Source organism: Monodelphis domestica, chromosome 3 (assembly GCF_027887165.1).
Source record: "Monodelphis domestica isolate mMonDom1 chromosome 3, mMonDom1.pri, whole genome shotgun sequence".
Classification (NCBI taxonomy): domain Eukaryota; kingdom Metazoa; phylum Chordata; class Mammalia; order Didelphimorphia; family Didelphidae; genus Monodelphis; species Monodelphis domestica.
In genome coordinates, this window is record NC_077229.1 from 514,829,229 (window position 1) to 514,842,652 (window position 13,424).

Here is a 13,424-nt window from a genome sequence, read left to right on the forward strand (position 1 = left end):
CTTTGTGGTGGCCCAAAACTGGAAAACGAGGGGATGCCCATCAATTGGGGAATGGCTGAACAAATTGTGGTATATGTTGGTGATGGAATATTATTGAGCTCAAAGGAATAATAAAGTGGAGGAATTCCATGGAGACTGGAAAGACCTCCAAGAAGTGATGCAGAGCGAGAGGAGCAGAACCAGGAGAACATTGTACACAGAGACTGATACACTGTGGTACAATCGAATGTAAAGGACTTCTCCATTAGTGGCAATGCAGTGACCCTGAACAACTCGGAGGGATCTATGAGAAAGAACCGTATGCACATCCAGGGGATAAACTGCGCGAGTAGAAACACAGAAGAAAAACAACTGCTTGATCACATGGGCTGAGGGGATATGGTTGGGGATGTAGACTCTATATAAACATCCTCGTGCAAACATCTACAACATGGAAATGGGTTCTGATCAAGGACACATGTAATACCCAGTGGAATTGCGCATCAGCTATGGGAGGGGTCGGGGAGAGGAGTGTAAAAAATATAATTATTTTAAATTGCAAAGTTTAAATTCCTTTTGAGAAGAATTTTAGGTAAAGAAGATGCTACTTCCCTGAATCCAGAAACTGAACTGTTGGAGAAGATACCATGAAGAAGCCTCCAGACCACAAGCTGCACAAAAATGAACTTTGCTTGTGGTTGATTGAACATTTATTTGTATGTATACTTTCATGCCAAAGGGAACTTCTCCCTAACTGGCTTTTTGTCAATGCGTCTAGCAATTATTGGGTTTTTTTTTTCTCTTATTCTCAAATTGTTGTAATGTTTAAGTTGATTATGTTTTCATGATCCTTTTTGGGGAAACTTCTTTCCCCAATAATGATCCAAGGGGGGATGTAAAAATGGACTCTAATCCAGGCCTTCAATCCCCAGAAGTCCTTGCTCCACTTCCCCAGAATGCTTGGTAATCTCACTGAATTCTCACCTGGGCTGAGAGCAAAATCATTATTTAAAGGGTCTCCGCCCACCGGCAGGCTCTCTTCTCTTCCTGGCTCCGCTGGCAAACAGACAAACAGATGTGAGTGAAATTTGGGTGGGCCTCATGGCCCACCTAGCACGTGCTTCTCTTGCTTGTATTTTCTTTAACCCTTTACCTTTAATAAATCTCATAAAAATAATAGTTCTTGCAGAGAGAAACTAATTTCTACCTGCCTCAGCTTCACCAAAATTTTAATCTTTACAGGAGGGAGGAATAGAATATGATTTTTGTAACCAAGGAATAATATTCCAAATTGAGCAAATAATGATAAAAAAATGAAAAAAAAACCCTATATATGCTCATTACCTTCCAGGCATCGTGCCAAGTGGTATTAATACAAATTTTAATAAGAGATAGTTTCTGGTCTCAACAAGCTCCCATTCTAAGAGAGACATAAGACATATTAGAGGAATAGCACCCAGGGGAAGATGAGTTTCCAGGGATGGAATCATAATGTAGTTGATGAACATAACCCTTCCAGAAGCAGTAGTAGTGTTTATCTGTTCATTGTATTTAAAACTAGAAATGGAAAGCCCAGAAATGAAATAGTATTTTAGAGGCAGCAGGAAAATGGTGATGTGTGGGTTAAGGTCTGGTGCTATTGGAACCAGCTGTGTAGTGGGACTTCATTGATATATTTTTTTAATCCCTTCCTTCCGTTGTGAAGTCAGTACTGCGTATTGGCTCCAGGGCAGAAGAGTGGTAAGGGCTAGGCAATGGGGGTTAAGTGACTTGCCCAGGGTCACACAGCTGGGAAGTGTCTGAGGTCAGATTTGGACCCAGCACCTCCCGTCTCTAGGCTTGGCTCTCAATCCACTGAGCCATCTAGTTGCCCCCATGACTTCATTTATCTTAAGGGTATAGTTTAGTTTCTGTAGTAGCACGTTTTGTTTTTCAGACAAAGACTAAAACAACTTAAGTATTTACATTGATGATTTAAGAACTATTCAGTTCATACCATTTTGAGCTCCCCTTACCACCTTTTGCCAGCTTTATTGAAGAAGTAGGAGGGACAGTTTTTGCATTTTTGTCAGCTTCTTGACATTGGTTTTACTTTTTTTTTTCTGTATCCAATATTAAGTTATTTTCCTTTTGTTCGAGTCTCAAAAAATTTACAAAGTATCAGACTTTAATTGGTAGTTTTTAGTCAAATTATTGAATTCAAAATGGCTGTCCTTCTTTGTGAAATAAAGTATTTGAAGAGAATGTCTATTTCTGGTCTTACTCATTGATGGATTTAGAATGAATAAGCTATGAAATTGTTACTAAGAATAATGATCTAATTACCACATATGGTATATTTTTCAAAAATCAGTAGACACACATAGGCTATTTAAATTACTAATTAAAAGAATGAGCTCAATGGCACAGTACAAATCTTGATACAGATTTTGTACTTGAGGCGAAAAACCTTTTATAAAATACAAATATTGTATAGAAATGTCTTTTATATTTTTGCATTATGTACCTTAAAGTGAGAATTTTTGACATTAGTATCAGGGGCAACTGGGTGATAACAGTGCATAGTGTTCTGGACATGTAATCAGAAATTCAAATCCAACCTGAAGGCATTTATTATATTTGTGATCACCAGCAATTCACGTCTGCTTTCCTCATTTGCTCAACTTTCAAATGGGGGTAATAATAGCCCTTACTTTCCAGGATCATTGTGAGAATCAAATGATGAAATATTGTCAAAGTGTTTAGCATAATGCCTGGCATATAGCGGGTACTTAACAAATGCTTCCCTCCCTCCCTCCCTCCCTTCTTCCTCTATGGATTTCAGAGATGATTAGCAAGGTTATCTTACATATATACATATATTTAAATAACGTACTTTGTCTTAGTGTCAATTCTTAGACAGAAGAGTGGCAAGAGCCAGGCAATTGGAATTAAGTAACTTGCCCTGGGTCACACAGCTAGGATGCGTGTGAGGCCAGATTTGAACCAAGGTCCTTCTGACCCCAGGTCTGATGCTCTTCTATGCTGCCTAGATGCCCCCTACATATATGTGTTCATACCGCAAACACAACTGCTCTACGATTTTCATCGTGTGAATTACTATTCTTTCAGGCACCCAAACAAAATGAATGTCTCTCTGTGATTCTAGTTACTTTTCATTCAACAAGCATTTTAAGAGACTCCTACACCAGAGGATATGCCAGAGGATAAAAATAGAGTTGTTAAAATTAAGTGTGCACAACAAGTAAATATAAGAAAATTAGAGTTAAAACTATCAGTAATTAAACAAATTTAAGATGCTGCTATAAAACTATAAAAATGATATTTCTGAGAGCAAGCAGAGTAAAGAAGTATATGCACTGATAGTAAATCACAAGTATTTAAAAAGCATATTTAAATGAAGTCATATTTAATTTGATTTTTTATGAGTATAACATCTTTGATGCATGACTACGCTATTGTATTAAATGCTTCCTATGTATAAATACATGCAAGCGTACTTATGTATTCTCTTACAATCTGCCACGAACTCCTTCTTTACACTTAATCCTTTAAGATACATCTCAGGCACCATCTTCTTTATGAAACCTTTCCTCATTCCCCCAACTATGTACTAGTGCCTTCTATCCCAAACTACATTGTATTTTAACTGATTTTCATGTATTAACTTTGAGAAAAATTTAAGAATATATTTGACTCAAAGATGTGATAATAATACATTCTCCATAGTTCTTAGGGGAAAAAAGGTTAATTTTAAGGACACAGTTTTACTTTATTGAATTTGTTGCTCTTTGGTCAGCTTAATTGTTTGATTTTACCTCTAAGATAACCTGCTAGCTGTAAAATCAATGTTTTCTCCAATTCCAGTTAATATATGTATGCATATATATATGATTGTACATATCAGTAGTTTACAAGAAACTTTAAAAAATTAGATGAGGATTATATTCAATAAGTTGGAGTCTGATAGTTTAATAAGGATTATTTGAGTGATAAATGATAACTAAAGATCAGAGCTGCCAATTTCCTCCCTTCCTCCCTTTTTCTTCCCTTTACCCTCCCTGGTTTTCCTTCCTCCTTGTCCTTCCTCCCTTCTTCCCTGCCCTTCCAGTTGATTCCTCTGTTGGTCTCTCTAAATCAACTCAGAGTAAATTTTATGATGTCTCAAATAAAATACTATTTCTCTTCTTTAAGATTAAGTAAGGGGTTTATTGGGAAAGAAAGGAAAGATAAGGAAAAGGAAGGGAAGTAAGTTTTGAGGTTTCTCTAAACACTAGAATATTTCCTAGGTTGGAGGATGGTGAAATATAGTTCAGATTGAGAAAATGGGTTAACGGGTCTGGAAATTGAGTCACTGTAACACAGCAGAGAAATCAGAGAGAGCTGGACTTTGTCCTTTTTCCTTTCTGTCTCAAATGCACAGAGACCAAGATTTTCAGTTTGACTCCTTCTTCTTAACTGTCTTTCCAGTCCTCATTCCAAATAGAATGTTCTTGATTGACAGTTCTGGAGTCTGTGCTTTTCCAGCCTTTTGCAGACTTTCAAAATTCTCTCCTCCACAATACTTAATTATTAGAATTAGAATAGAAAGATTATATTTTGAAATACAAAATTTGGGCAAACTGTAGGTTTTTTGAAGGGCTGTGTCTTATTTTTGCTGCAATATGCATTTATGTTTGAAAGATGAACAGTATGCAGTTTTAGGTAATTTTCAGGGAAGTGAATTTTTCATTAAAATGTATATTTCTGGTGAGTTTATTAATAGTACGGAACAAATAATCTTTATTAAAGAATAATAGAGGAGATATAGATATATATATTTTTTTACAAATTAAGTTACTAATATTTTCTATTTTTTCTAATTTTAGGTTTTAGCATAAAAGCAGTTCCACTTCAGGGTGCCGTCATGAATATAAAAGAACTTGGAGGTAAAACTTTTTAAATTATTTGTCTATCTGTTAGAACTTTTATTCTGATTTGTCGTTGGGAATTAATTATATAGAATTAGAGTGAGAATAACTTGTCATTTCAACCCTTGATCTTTGAGTGACTTTCCTCTTGAAAATGTATTCCTTAATGTTTGCTTTATTAATGTCCTTAAACTTAATGCTTAGTTATTAAGCACAAAAACTAATTGTGGATTAAACCCCACTATGCTTTCTATTTTCATTACATTTGTTTGTGAATCTAAATTATTAAATAAATTGTTATATTATTATTAAGGCCTCTAGAAAGGCAATTTCAACTTTTCATATAACAAAAATCATTTTGGAGATTTTTTCTTATTTGCTATAGTTTCTATTGGATTAAAGTCTTTTGGATAACATTTATTTTAATCTTCTCCAACTGACATCATTATTGGTAGTATTTATATGTCATTTTAAGTTTTACAAAGTGCTTTACCTTTATATCTCATCTTATCCTCACAAGCACCTTGAAGCTATTATCATCCTCACTTTATAGATAGGGACATTGAGGCAAACAAAGTTTAAATGACTTTCCAAAGCTTACATAGTGAGGTCAGATTAGAACTCAAGTCTTCCAGATTCCAGTTTTAGTGCTCTATCCACTGTACCACTAATCTGCCTATCATAATAAATCTTTCCCAGTGATAGTTTTGATGGAAAAGTACATTTACTGGATAGGCTGTACAAAAATCATTAATTATTTTCTTTTAATATTTTCTTTAGTGCAAGTTTTTTAAAAGCCTTTTTAATATAAATCAGAGACTCAACTAATTTAAGGATCCCGTTAAATAATGCTATATTCAGTTCAGGAAATCTTAATATTTTAATAGCAAAGAAAATGAAACATTCTTAACTCCTTTATGAGTTCTAATTTTAATAGTGTTCATAAAGCCTTTTTTTCTTATCCATGTGATTATGACCACTATCTGCTTTTAAATATGGAATCTATTTTCATATTGCTGGAAATGTTAGGAAATAATTTGTTTTATTGGGTATATCTTTTTGAATAATTTCCTTCTTACTATTAGTTTAGTAATTGAACTTACTCCAGCAATTATTTTGAAATGTGATTTTTGATCGTTGTGATTAGTTTATGTTTACCTCTTCTCAGTCTGGGTTCATGGGTATTTTCTCGTTTTATGTAATAGATTTAAAAATGATCTCTAAGTATAAACCCTGTTTTTTCCTTTGTGCTTTTAGATACAGATTCTTTTAAGCTTTCATCTTACTGTCTACTTTATATTCCAAATAGGTGCTACAAATTATGGTTATATTATTAAAGTACCTTGACTGTGTATACAATGCTTTGATTGTACATATGAGCACATAGTACCCCATTGTCATATGTGGATTCTATATTCTTAGGGGATATACATTCTATATTCTTAGTATATTGTTTATTATCATTCATATACTTATTATTTTTTAATTTTACTTATTAATTACTTTATATTAATTATATTAATTACATTACTTATTAATTACAACCTTCTTTTGTTAAAATATGTTTTGGCTATCTTCTACTTGTGTTGCTATAGCCGTGCCTTCCTCTTTATATTTTTTTCATAGCTGTCTTTATACTAAAAGTTTTGGTCTGACGTTTCATATTCTCTGTTATTTTTGCCCCTCTAAAGTTCATCTCTCTGTCGTCCAACTTAATTCCTTTTTTTCTCTTGTCAAGATATTACTTACATTTTGTCTATTACATGTTTCTGTCTAACCCCTTCCTTCCTAATATTACAATACAAAAATCTCTCCAAGTGGAATGAAAATTTATAAAAAATATTCTCTTTGTTGAGATGTCATAGGGGTTAGTGGTAGTTCTTTTGGGGGTCTGCTTTTTCTCTGTTAGGAATTTCTTAGTGGTTCTAGTCTAAATTCTACAGCTTTAATTAATTTGTTTCAGTTCACCACTCTTGTTTCCATCTGGTGTCACCTGCTTGGCACTACATGAACCCCAAAGACAAATATTACTGATTGAATAGTTTTTCTTTCCTATAGTTAGACATTTTGGCCTCATGTATGCTTTTATCTTTGCCTTTATTTGTCATAGCCATCTAGATGGCAAGTCCAATGGACAAGAGCCTTTTGGAATTGTGTGTGTGTGTGTGTGTGTGTGTGTGTGTGTACACACTAATTACTGCTGAGAATATTTCTAGTACTTGATACATGTGAATAATAAATGTTTGTCTCTTTCTGTCTTATCACCTCTCCATCTGTTTTCAGGTTTCACCTGAAAAACCCCTCCTCTCTCACACTTGTCTTTTAATTGCTTTCTTTCTCTACTTGACATTAACATTTAAACCATATACAGAGGTAAGTAAAGCAGTTTGCATACAGCTGAGTTGAAAGCAATAGCATACACGCCGGCATTATTCTATTGCTGAACTGTTAGCATTCAGAGATGTGTTGGCTACTACTTTTTCTTTCTGTCTGTTCCCAAATAGATTTCCTTTTACTTGGTTGGCAATAGGCTTGTGATCACGAATTAAGATGTTGTGTACAGTTCAGTTAGAGAGGACGATAATTTTGTTTCATAATTTATAATCTGACTGATGTGAATAGAGAGACCACATTTTCCTTCTTTTACTTTCAATTAGAATGTAAATTGATTTTATTAGGTGCCCCTTTTCACTTTAATATTCTGTTTTGACATGTCAAAACTTTAGTGTTGTCTGGGCAATTGGCTTTGGTGGAAGAGAAGAGACAAAGAGTCAGAGAGACAGAGATAGAGACAGAGTCATAATTGTCTTAAAAGCCTCACTATTCATTGCTACTGTAGCCTATCCAGAAGAAGGAAAAGGCATCATCAGAATTTTTGTTTGCACTTTATTTTATCTTTCTTTAAAGGTGAAACATCTTTCCTTTTGTTGTTCAGAGGGAAAAAAAATGCAAGTCATATCCATTTGCCCTTAGCACATGGAAGATAGCCTTGCATTAGTGATTGAATTATTTTTGAGGATTGTCAGCTAAGCCATTTTTAAAGGTTCCTTCCTTCAGCAGCCAAACTGTTATATGAAACAGATGTTGACTGTGTACTGTTTCTTTGTTTGGCTCAAGGAATACATCTCCTTGTAGTGAAAGGTGGTGCTTGTTTGTACCATGCTAGTTACCTCCTGGTGCTGTTAATGTGTCCAGGTTGTTTGCATTTCTTAATTTCTCCAGAAATTATACAGGGTGGGTCTTCACAGACATCCCAGGGGGCACTGCTATCTTCTCTATGTTTCATTAGTTCAGCTTTCTTTTTACATCAACCCTTTAGTGTCTCATACTTTAAAAGCTAAGCGTAGCTGTGTTCTGACCCCCTCAATGGGATAGGTTTAGGAAAACCATAGATTTTCATCTACTGTAGTCAGTCTGTTAGGAGATTTGGGCAGTGTTTCAAGGGGGGAAAAATCTTGGTGCAGACCTGTCTGACCCACCACAGTAGTTAGGATTTGATGAGCATGTTCTATAATGTAAAACACTTGCCCAAGGTGAGGATGATTGAAGAGAATATAAATCTACAAACCTTTGAAATGTCTTCTATAAAAACCATAGAGACAGACAAAGTGAGGTGGGTATTGTAGTCAGATTGCTTTGTGGGGCAGGTGGAGTTTGGGATATTCAAGGAAAAAAAGGGAATCAGCCTGCCAATACAGAATCTATGCTAAGGTTTCCCCAGACATGGATGTCTGGAGAGCAGTGGTATATCTTATAGCAAGCCGGGCATTTAGCAGGGGAATGTTGATGTGGAGAAAGGCACAAAGTAAGCAAAGGAAACAACAGCTTTATCTCTCAAATACTTTGTAACCATGTTGTCACCGGCATTCTCACCCAGTTACGTACCAGCGTGGACTCCATGCATTCCTTGCTTGTTATAGTAGAAATAGAGGGTTCTGCAGTTAGAGTTATGAATTGAGATATTCTGTTACTTTGGACATGGGATGGGTCTCTTGACCTCTTGCTATTCTTCATTTTCCTCTTCTGGAAAATGATAATTTTCATAACTAACTTCTATTTATTTCTAAAGGGAATTAGGTTAAAAGGAAAATGTAAAACTTCTCAGGAGAGATATTTAAAAATTACAATGTGGCTCCAACCCACCATATAACATGTAACCCAAACTACTTGTTATAACCTTGTTTCCTTATCTATATTGAGAACCATGTCATCTTGGAAAGGGAACAACCAGTTAATTCCTGGCTCCCTGAGCTATATGCTTTTCTCTTCAGACCAGGTCTATACTAGGGGAAATGATATTGATATTCATCCAAGTCATTTGGACATTAGTTAAAAGGTTCCAACTATCTGAATTGGTTGAACATGATCCCAGGGTGGTGTTATTCAAGCATTTTTTACACTTGCTAAGGGAAAACACAGCCAAGCTGACAACACAGCCAAATAAATGAATACAGGGGCCCAAAAGTAAGTGACTGACTAATATAATCCTGACCTTAATTTTTGTTTTCTCTTGGAAAAATACCCTAGAGCTTTCCAACTCTGTCTTCTTTATCATTTTTCAGATTATGGCACAGCTTTTATTAGGCCAAAGCCAAACCCTTGAATAATAATGATATGTCCATATATAGGAATAGTAGAGATAGCCATGGCACAGCAGATAGAAAACTGACCTAAGATTCAGGAGGACATAGGTTCAAGTGCTGACCCTAATAGATTCTGGGTTTGTGAACCTGGGGAAATTATTTAACCTTTGCAACCCAGGCAACTCTAAAATTGTAAGTTAATTTCAAAAGTAGGTGCCAGGTTGTGACAGTGGAGAACACTTCCTCCCTGAGAAATGCCTCTATTAGTGAAATTACAGATCTCTGTGTCTGCTTGGAGGTAGGGAGAGATGGTGCAATGGAGAGAATTCTGGGCCAATTGTTAGGAGTCTAAGGTACCGACTATCTGTGTGACACCCAGGCAAGTCAGAGGGATAATGGTATCACTTACCTCCCAGGGTTGTTGTAAGGATTAAATGAGATATTCGTCAAGTGCCTGGGAAATGCGTATAGTTGGCTTGTTTCTTTCCTTCTTCCTTCTTTCTACATTTCTCTCCTTTTTTCTGATTTAATCTCTGGCTCTTTTATGTGTATACATTATATATACACATACAAATTTGTATGTGTATATATTCATGTACACATGTGTAAATACACATCTGTTATTGATGGAGAAAATAATTATAGAAATCTTTATTGATTTTTCCCCCTCAATTCCCACCTTTGGCCTTTGGAATGATCTGACTGAATTGGATCTCTTCTTAATGAAAAATTTTTTTTGTGTGAATTTATTTCCTCTTTGATTGTTTATTCTAGTTTTATTAGTTAATAAGACTTCTAATCTTCTTCCATCCTCTTTGTAAGGTTTTGCAAATTTATATCTAAGCTATTGTGGCCTGAGTTGTCAGCCTGAGCTGCCATATCTCTCTTTAAGGCAAGAAGATCAGGTATTTAGAGACTAAGGCTATTTCCAGGGTCTTTATGTTTTCTTGTTTAGGTGATTGGTGATTTAGGAAATGTTGATAGTTGATGTGATGTCTTTTAATCACTTGTCCATTTTATCCTCCTGAATCAAATAGTTTTTTTAGATAGATCTGATTAGAGTTACTTCACACACCAAATATTTCCATTTTTTTATTCTAGTACTCTAGTATTGATTTTGAACCCAAGCCTATGTACCCTTATAGCTATTTTGGAAATAATTAACACATTGTTAATTAGTTGTTTTTTTCTTGAAGTGTGTGTGTGTGTGTGTGTGTGTGTGTGTGTGTGTGTGTGTGTGTGTGTGTGATGTTGTTTGACATTTGCCATGTCCAGTACCTCCATATTATTCTTCCAAAAAAAGTATTTATGAGATATATATTTACATGTTAAATATATACTTTTATATTACTGTGAGATTTCTATGGAATATGTAAGATTTTGACTTCTTATTTTTTCACTCCTGACCTAATTTTTTTACAATTCTTCCCTGTGCTCACCTCTGTTCTGTCATTGAATATTAAAATGCAATTTCTTTTAACTTGGTAGATCTTTATAAAATTTCTCTGCCTTTTGCTTTCCAACAGCTCTTAGTATATAGATGCAGTTATTTCCATGATAGTCTTTAAGCCAAATATTCATTTGCTTTTTCAAGGTGAATTTATCAGCCATTTCCCCATTTCGCTTTAACTTATTTTTGAACATTTTGATTAGTTAGTGAATAGAATATTGGGATGAATATCTCACATTTAGATTACTAGCAGATAATTGCTTATGGCTAGTCTAAAAACTGTGATTTTTAACACCCTTTGTTCCATTTTCCATAACGGCAGCACCATCCCTGTAGAATTGAAAGGGGGTCATATAGAAAGCTTTTGTATATTTTTTAATACCGTATTAAAAAAAATCCCCGCCAAGTATCTACCTATTGGTGATGTTTCTGCACCTCTTGTACTTTCCTCAGAGAGCAGACTTCAATATGATTAAAATCTGCCAGAGCTGGTGCTCCGCTGGTATCTTGAGTCCCTGTCGTTACCTCTAAAGGATTATTGCTTGTGTTACTCCCCCCCCCCCAATTCCAACATCACTTTAGGACTTCAGAATTAAAGTGACACCTTAATGTAAAGTTTTTGTAATAGTCTGTCTTCATTTTATATAATATACTCCGTAATGCTTATTATTGTCAAACTTTACTCTCTTTTACCACATCTCTTTTGATAAAGGCTACTTTACTTTGGAATAAGTGGATCCCCTGAACCTAATCCATCCTCTTGACAGGGTAGAGCAGCATATGTGATTTGGCATCCAATTCCTGTCACGTTGTGTCACATTCTGACTTTTTTCAGAAACAATAGCCCCATCTAGGTATACTGTGCTGTGCCCCATCTTTCATAACTGCCATCCTGTTGTATTCTCATGCCATTCTTGGGTCTCCAGCCCTTTCTGTGTACAATGGACTGTGTGGCTCTTATTTTTGCTACCTGCTGCCCAGCCTGCCTGACACCAACTACCTGCCTTTAAAAGGACTCAACTGCCTCCAGATTATTCTGACTCCTTTGTCTACTCACCTGTGGAACCTCCTATTCACTATTGGATCCGTCTAACACTGCTGCCTCTGCCTACCTTTCTACTTGTTTTATGCTTGCAAATTGTTTTGATTCAGATTTCCTCCTCGGGAATCTAACCTGCTTCCCCATCTTCATATCATCCAATTTTCCTTACTACTGTGCAGTATCAACAGGCTTTATAATCCCTGAGGACGTTCATTTTTGTTTAGGTTACAGTGCTCCATACATTTTAGTTATTCCATAATATTAGATGAATAAATAATTACTAGCACTTCACCTACATTAAAGGATGATTATTTTCTCTTCAAATCATCATTTGTTTCAAAACTTTACTGTGGAAATTTTAGAGATTCACTTGAATTTTAAAATCTAGACCTTGCTGGTTCACTTAAAGCAATTTGACTTACTAAGAATTTTAAATGAAACCACACCATGTATAAAGTGAGGTACATTTATAATTACTAGAAGACTTCTACGCAGCCAGATATTTGTAGCAGGATAAAATTTACCCACTCGGTGATTTTAAATTTATTTCCTGTTTGATCCTTCTGACCGTTGTTCCTTTTTAAACAGTGACATTAGACCATTTTTGTGTATGTTTTTTTTTTTAAACTTACTGGTTATTTTCGAGGCAGAATTAGTTGGGGTCTTGGCTTAGAGATTTCACCTAGGAAATTCAGCTCAGATATTCTATGTGTTGTAGTAAACGTCAGCCCCCTTTACGCCTATACTCTTCATTGATTCCACATTCTGTTTGGTTCTGCAATTAAAAAAAAAACAACTGTAACCTCTTTAATGTATTCTAGTCTATTTTACCAGTCTCAAGAAAATCTGGAAAACTCACTTATGGTAATTTGCCTTTCATCTCTAATTATCTAAGTATCCCTTAATTAGGCACATTTTAGTGAGCTGCTTCATAGGAAAACCCCCTTGGGGGAGATTTGGGTTCTCTTTGGTAGTTACCAGGATGAAAGGTCTCATATTCATCTTTTGCTCAGTCTATTCTGGGGCCATAGACCCAGAGGGAAGAGGAAAAGAAACTCGTATAACTGGGTATCGTAGAGTCGGGTACCTTGGAAGGTATGAGGATAGAAATCTGGAGTCAGAACATCCCACTTTGCTTCCAAGCTACCTGGCCCAGGTCAGATGGAAGTTGTGCACTTTTCTGTCTTTGCCCTGTGAAGTTTATTGGCAATAGTGTTACCTCCTTGTTGGCAGTTTTGCTGCTTAATATTAAAATGCAATACTTGTAAACATTTTTCTCCTTTTATTTTCATCGTAACTGCTGTATGTGACAGACTGGGCAGAACTGTACACCAGGGTCCAGGGAATGAGGGGTTTGCCAGCCAGTCAGCAGCCGTACAATCCGAATCTCTTTGGGTAAAAGCTGATCGTTGTGTCTTTAAGAGCATTACTGCTTATCGTGCCTGGTTCCCTTTGGGAAG

General features: G+C 35.6%; 1 protein-coding gene across 13 annotated transcripts in view; it reads left to right on the forward strand.

The window, feature by feature from the left end:
* ARL15 (ADP ribosylation factor like GTPase 15) overlaps positions 1 to 13,424 on the forward strand; it is a 485,879-nt gene that overhangs the window by 187,933 nt on the left and 284,522 nt on the right. For all 13 annotated transcript variants that reach the window (XM_007486307.3, XM_016431297.2, XM_007486298.3 and 10 more), the window contains one exon: positions 4,848 to 4,907. In XM_007486307.3, the coding sequence (XP_007486369.1) occupies positions 4,848 to 4,907 (60 nt within the window). The remainder of the gene's footprint in view (positions 1 to 4,847; positions 4,908 to 13,424) is intronic.